Source organism: Diabrotica virgifera, chromosome 3, assembly GCF_917563875.1.
Source record: "Diabrotica virgifera virgifera chromosome 3, PGI_DIABVI_V3a".
NCBI lineage: Eukaryota > Metazoa > Arthropoda > Insecta > Coleoptera > Chrysomelidae > Diabrotica > Diabrotica virgifera.
The window spans coordinates 76,145,912-76,152,607 of record NC_065445.1 but is presented as its reverse complement, the minus strand read 5'-3'; the positions used below and the strand labels follow the sequence as shown (position 1 = coordinate 76,152,607).

The 6,696-nt window shown below is 44.9% G+C and overlaps 1 protein-coding gene across 1 annotated transcript; it reads left to right on the top strand.

Moving 5' to 3' along the window:
* Positions 1-222: 222 nt before the first annotated feature.
* Positions 223-5,863, top strand: LOC126882514 (uncharacterized). The gene is made up of 2 exons (XM_050647481.1): positions 223-861; positions 5,858-5,863. Exons 1-2 carry the CDS (start codon positions 223-225, stop codon positions 5,861-5,863), a joined length of 645 nt encoding a protein of 214 aa, XP_050503438.1.
* Positions 5,864-6,696: the final 833 nt, after the last annotated feature.

Sequence of the window (6,696 nt, the reverse complement as noted above, 5' to 3'; positions counted from 1 at the left end):
CTCGACACTGCAAGGTGTAGTTATTTAGAATACATCTTGCAGCCCCGGCCCCTAAGGTCAGAGAGTTGAGAAAATCAAGAGGATCCCGTACCTAGTTCTGTCTAGGTACGAGAACTACCGCGCTGTTGTGCAGGGAGCCAACCCTGAAGTCGATGTGGTGTCGGGCCAATCGGCTGAAAAAAAGGCTTCTTCTAAAAGTTAGGTTACCGCTCCCAACCAAAGATGACACGAGTCAGATCTCGGTCACCCCCCAGATCCAAGGCGCTTTCTCCGCCAAGATATGCAGACTCTAAAGAGTCCCTCCTGTTACAGCACCCTGAAGAGAGCAGCGATGACCACTCAAGCGACCAGGAAGATGGAAAAGACGGTTTTACGATCCAAAATCGTAGAACAAGAAAAAAGAAAAAGAAGTCAAAAGGCAAGGACTCCACGCAGAACGTCGAGACCACCGAGAACGTCACCGAAGCCACCCAGGAAGTCGAGGATTCCCAGAACATCGAGGCCACCCAGGAAGTCGAGGACATGGACGAAGACGTCCCAGGCGCCGAAGGCGGGGGCACTACCAAACGTCAGCGGGTTGAAGAGGATGCCGCCAGCGAAGACGAGCTGACAAGGGCCAACGAAGAAATCAACCGACTCAGAACCCTGATGAAAGAATTTGCAGCAAACGTTGATGCAAACAACAAAAAATATGAAGAGGTGATCGCACAACAGAAGGCAGAGATCAAAGAGCTGAATACGGAGATTCGACGAATGAGCGAAAAGATGGATGCCAGATTCGACGAGTTGATAGCTCTCCAGAAACAACTCGCAAAGAAACCGGAGAAGAAAAACCCCGAAAAGACGGACAAAAAACCACCAGTAGAGCAGCCTGCCACCAAAAAGATGACCACCGAGCAGACTCGACCACCCAGCCAGAAGGCTACCACCTCGACGAAGGAGGCGTCCACCCAACAGAGGAAAAAGAGAAAGGAAGAGTTTCCACCCCTGGTGACACTAACCGACGAGGAAGACGCCACATGGACGTCCAACCAAGAAAAAGCCATGAAACTAGCTCCCCAGGTACAGCTACCCCTCCCCGAAGAACCAGTTCCATCCACGAGCACAGATAGGGACGCGCTTGCCGCTTCCAGTCAAACTGATACAGTGTCAATGGAAACAAACCAAAACGAAGAAGACGCCGAAGAAGCCGTGTTACCTGAAAACCAGGTAACACCATACAGAAAACCGCCTGTAATTAAGTTACAGAGTGTCAGCGAGACAGGGGCTATTCTTACCATAGCCCAGGGCAAAGGCATCATCACCACAAACAAAATCTCCAGAAGTGGCAGAGAGACGCTCATCCAGGCTAAAAGCCCGGATGACTACAGAAAGATGACAAGGATAGTGGAGGAATATGCAGAAGCATACGCCGCCAAAGAGAAAAAGAGGCTACAATGGATAGCCTTTCCACTCGACGAAGACAGGAAACCAAAATTAGTGTTACGAGGATTGCCCACGAATACCACCGAGAAGGCAATCCAAGAAGACATGGCAAACCAATATGGAATAACCTGCCACACAGCACGTAACATGTCTACGAGAGTAGGGAAAAGGAGGCCACTACCCATGTTTGTCATGACACTGGATCAGGAAGACGTGGAAAAAGCAAAGCGGGTAACGAACCTGTGCCACATGAAAGTTGTGGTAGAGGACCTACACAAGGCAGCAGGACCGACGCAGTGCTTCAACTGCCAAGGGTACCATCACGCCCAGAACTCGTGTCACAAGGACCCGAGATGTGTGAAGTGCGGCGAAGAACACCACTCAAAGCAGTGCCAGAGAGCCAGAGAAGTCAAGGCAACGTGTGCCAACTGCAATGGGAGCCACCCAGCCAACTACAGAGGATGTCCTAGGTGCCCAACCTGGGGGAGGCCTCCACCACAGAGGTCACAACAGCGACCACCACCAAACCGAAGACAGCAGGCAACCGGGGTATCCTACGCGCAAGCCACGCAGGGAGACCAACCAGCGCAGAACAACACACCGTCCAACCGACCAACCCTCCCAGACGAAGAGTACCTAGTCAGGATGGTCACAAACATCGTGACTAAGGTAGTCCAAGAGGTGATACTCAGCACCAGGCAGGCACAGAACTAATGGCAGAGAGGGGATACTTGAGGATAGGCTCCTGGAACCCGGGCGGCATAACCACAAATCAGAACATACTAGATGAACTCGCCAACAGATACGAGATGGACATCGTAGCAATTCAGGAAACAAAACTGACCAACAACTTCAACCTAAAGTTTCCTGGATACGACGTATATAGGAACGACCTCACTAGAAGATCAGGAGGAACGGCCATCCTAGTAAAGAAGGGTATTAGACACACCAGTTACACTACTCCACCACTGGTCAACATGGAAGCCACAACAATAGAAGTTAACATGAGGCAAGGCGCAATAAGGATCACATCAGCCTACGTAAGACCACAAGACCCTTTAATGGACGATGACCTAGATGCGTTCCTAAACATCGCCGAACCATCCATCATAATAGGAGACCTGAATGCAAGATCCCCCAACTGGAACGACAGAGCTACGAACAGGAATGGACGACTACTAAACAGATACATAGAAAATAACGAAGACACAATAGCAATGGGCCCAGAAGAACCTACCCACTACCCAGGAAACGCACTTCCGACACACATCGACTTAGTTGTAGCCAAAAACCTAGGACTGCAATCAGAATTAATCACGCTGGACGAAGGATCAACTGACCACCACCCCATCCTATTAGAAATCGGAACATGGGAAGAGACAAACCCGCCAAAAAGAACAAAAAAGAAAATAAAGTGGACTAACTACAAAAGGTTAGTAAGTGAAGGAATAAACATAGTGCCAGTAATAAACAATCCAGAAGAAATAGAAGGAAAAGTCCTAGAGTTCGAAAATATCATCCAAGAGGCAATTAGAAACAGCACAACAGAGGAAGATGTCGAGATATTCATGGGAAGGTTCAAAGACATACCACAAGAAACACAAGAGTTGATAAGGGAAAAAAATAGAGCAAAGAAAACAGCAAAAAGAACAAGAAACAGAGTAGATAAATCCTGGGCAAATACTTTAAATAGGGAGGTCCAAACGGCCCTAAAACTCCACCGTAGCGAAAAATGGGACAACTTTGTACAAGAGATGGAAGAACAAGACTCAAACATGAGAAATGTCTGGAAGCTCCAGAAAATGTTGAGAAGCGACAGGAAACCCATCCCCCCACTACATGGAAGATACGGCATGGTATACACCATAGAAGACAAAGCAGAGGCAATGAGGACTACACTCGAAGATGAATGCAGACTGAACTTCCACCAAGATGAAGACGACGACTTCCTGGAAGAAGTCGAAGAACAAGAAGAAGGACCAGAAGACCCAGAGGACTTCATCCCCCCAACATCACCGGAAGAAATCAATGAACATATCAAAAATAGTTCACCGAGAAAAGCGCCTGGCCTCGACGAAATAACCAACAGAGCCCTAAAATATTTGCCCAGAAAAGCTATAGTGTATTTCACAAATATTATAAACGCAATATTAAGATTCAAGACATTCCCAAACAGATGGAAAGAGGCCCGAGTCATCATGATTCCAAAACCTGGCAAGAATCACACATTCCCACAGAACTACAGGCCAATCAGCTTACTTCCAGCGATCAGCAAGATAGTGGAAAGAGTCATCCTCAGCAGACTGCAAGCGGAAACAACCCGACTAAATATCATCCCAGAGGCTCAATTCGGATTTAGAGCAGAGCACTCCAGCGAACTACAAGTCCTCAGGCTAACCGAGTACATAGCAGCCGGTTTCAATGATAAGCAGTACACTGGAGCAGCGTTCCTGGATGTAAGCAAGGCATTCGACAGAGTCTGGCACAAGGGGCTCCTATTCAAAATGCGGGATTACGGGTACAGCGGAGCGATGACGAGGCTAATCTCGTCGTACTTGGGCGGCCGGAGGTTCAGGATTCGGATAGGACAAGTCCTGTCCGAACTCGGAATCCCGGAGGCTGGAGTACCACAGGGAGCGGTCTTGTCACCCCTGCTGTACACGATATACACCGCAGATGTACCTAGAACACCAGGTACCCTCATGAGCCTCTACGCCGACGATACAGCAATAGCGGCCAAGCATAGAAACGCAGATATAGCAGTGACCAACCTACAAACTGCACTAGAAGAAATTGAAGCATGGTGTATCAAATGGAAGATAGCCATAAATTCAGAGAAAACACAAGCGGTTCTATACAAGAAAGGGAGACAGCAGCCAGAGGAACAATTGAGGGTGCAGAACAGGCCCATCGAGTGGAAAAACGAAGCCAAATACCTAGGAGTCATTATGGATAAAGGATTAACCTTCCAAAAACACGTAGAAGCCACAGTCCAGAAGGCCAACATAGCAAGAGCGAATCTAAGAGGACTCACAGGCAGAAAAAGTAAACTAACACTCAAAACAAGGTTAAGATTGATAAATAGTATAATCCTACCGGTATTAACTTATGCGTCTCTCGCATGGGGACACGTATGTAATACACACAAGAAGAAGATCCAAGCAGTCCATAACAACAGCTTGAGGGAGGCCGTCAGAGTCCCAAGATATGTAGCTGAAAGATTCCTGTTCAGAGAACTCCAACAGGTGAGAGTCACAGAAACCATGACAGACAAGGCAAGGGTCAAATTCGCAGAATTAGAACATCACCCAAATTACATACTGCGAGAGACGCTAAGATACGACGAGTTCCACCGATGGAAGCACAGACGCCCGAAACAACAAATTATAGGATAAACTAAAAGTGATAAGTGATAGTAGTGTGTTCGTAGCTCGAAACAAGTGCCGAAGATAGCGTTACCCACGAAGTCCAAGTACCACGACCACCTCCAAGGTAAGCAAATATTAGAAAATTAGAAGGGCCTTAAGCCCCCAAAAAAATTCATATAAAATAAAAAAATGGCGAAAGCCCCCAAAAAAATTAAAAAAACCAAAAACACAAAAAAATTAGAGCATCGAGTCATCGGGCGGGGCCCAGCAGGGCCCAACAGGGCTCAGTGGGGCTCGGCACGATGACTCGGGGCCCAAGCAAGCAATTTTTAGTACCGCGGATAAGTTATAAAGAAGATAAAGGCATAGAGCGCATCACGCTGGGCCTAGTTTTTTGCATTCGATTAGGATACCACAGTGGAATCTTATTACCCAGGGTTCCATTGTGAAGAGCATTTGGCTACGATAGTTGTGCCTCCATCGCGCATCAGCGTGCTATGGGGGGGAAAGGGATGGCCTGGGGCATTGGAGCGAGGTGGGGTGATCCCTGTATAGCTCGGGTCAAAACACCTCGCCCCAATGACTTGTTACACCCGAATGTACTCCTTCGAGAGGGTGAACAAATCCCACAGGTCGGGTTAAATCAAATTGCTTGCTTGCTTGCTACTATATCACTTGAGAAAGGCACTCCGCCGAAACAGCTGTAGTCACTTAGTTATAATAAATTTTGTGGAAGTATAGAAAACAAACGTTTTCACTGTTTTATTGTTAGATATGTATAGGTCATAATACGTTGCAGATAATGTGTTCTTTTATTTGTCATAAGTATGTTCTTAATAAAATGAATAAGTGACGAAAAAAAAAAACAAAAACTGGAGCCCGCTATACGGGCTCCAGTTTTTGTTTTTTTTTTTTTGTTTCAAACGGTTGCTTATACGAAAAAAATGCATCGGATCTTATTTGTAGAGCAAATAGTAGTCTTTAATTCTGTATAAGCGTTGTCTCAAAAAAATATATAGTTAATGAAAAAATCGTAAAAACATACTTGCCAAACTTATTTTCAGGGATAAGGGTAGTTTCCTCAGGGAATAACCATAATATATTTTTATAAAAAACTCTACTGATGGCGTAGGATTTTTCACTTCCCCCTTTAAAGGAATGAAAATGGGAGTTCCGGGGCAAATCTTTTAAGAAAATGTTATTCTCAGAATAAGCACCCCCTTGATATACCAGAAAAAAAGTAAAACCGGACTTGTGTCGAGTTTGCGAAGTTTAAGCTCTGTTGCCTACACTAATATATTCATCAAAGAAACAAAAATAAAATTTGTATAGTAAATAATAAAAAGTGATGATGACGAGGTCGTTGCTGTCGTGGAAACTCTTTTATTACTGTCTAAAAATCATAACTATAGCACATAATATTTGGTTGCAAACGAATTAAATAATCATCTTGCTAAATTTTAATAATTTTATAGAATGAGTATTCAAACATTTACATTGTTTTATTGTGGGTCTTGGTTTAAAAAAAACGATATTTTCTTGTTATTGTCTATTCGAGTATCACTCCAGGTTATAATTGTACAACTCTTCGTTCTGCTCCATCACAACAACCAATGCAATATTAAATTTTTGGTCGGCATTTATTTTACGCACGTAATTAATTATTCAAAGCAATGAAACTGATATCGAAAAATAGAACAAGTCCTATTTCATGAAACAGGTTTCAAGAAGATAATAATGTTTCATGGGCATGAATCACACTCGTTTCATAGATATGCGGACGTCTATTTGTTTAGCAGTATTTTATTTCCATGAAACGTGTTTCACGTTTCATGTTTCTTTGGTGTGCGCCTTCGGAAGACAAAAATGTTTCACACGCATGAATCACACTCGCTTCGTTGGT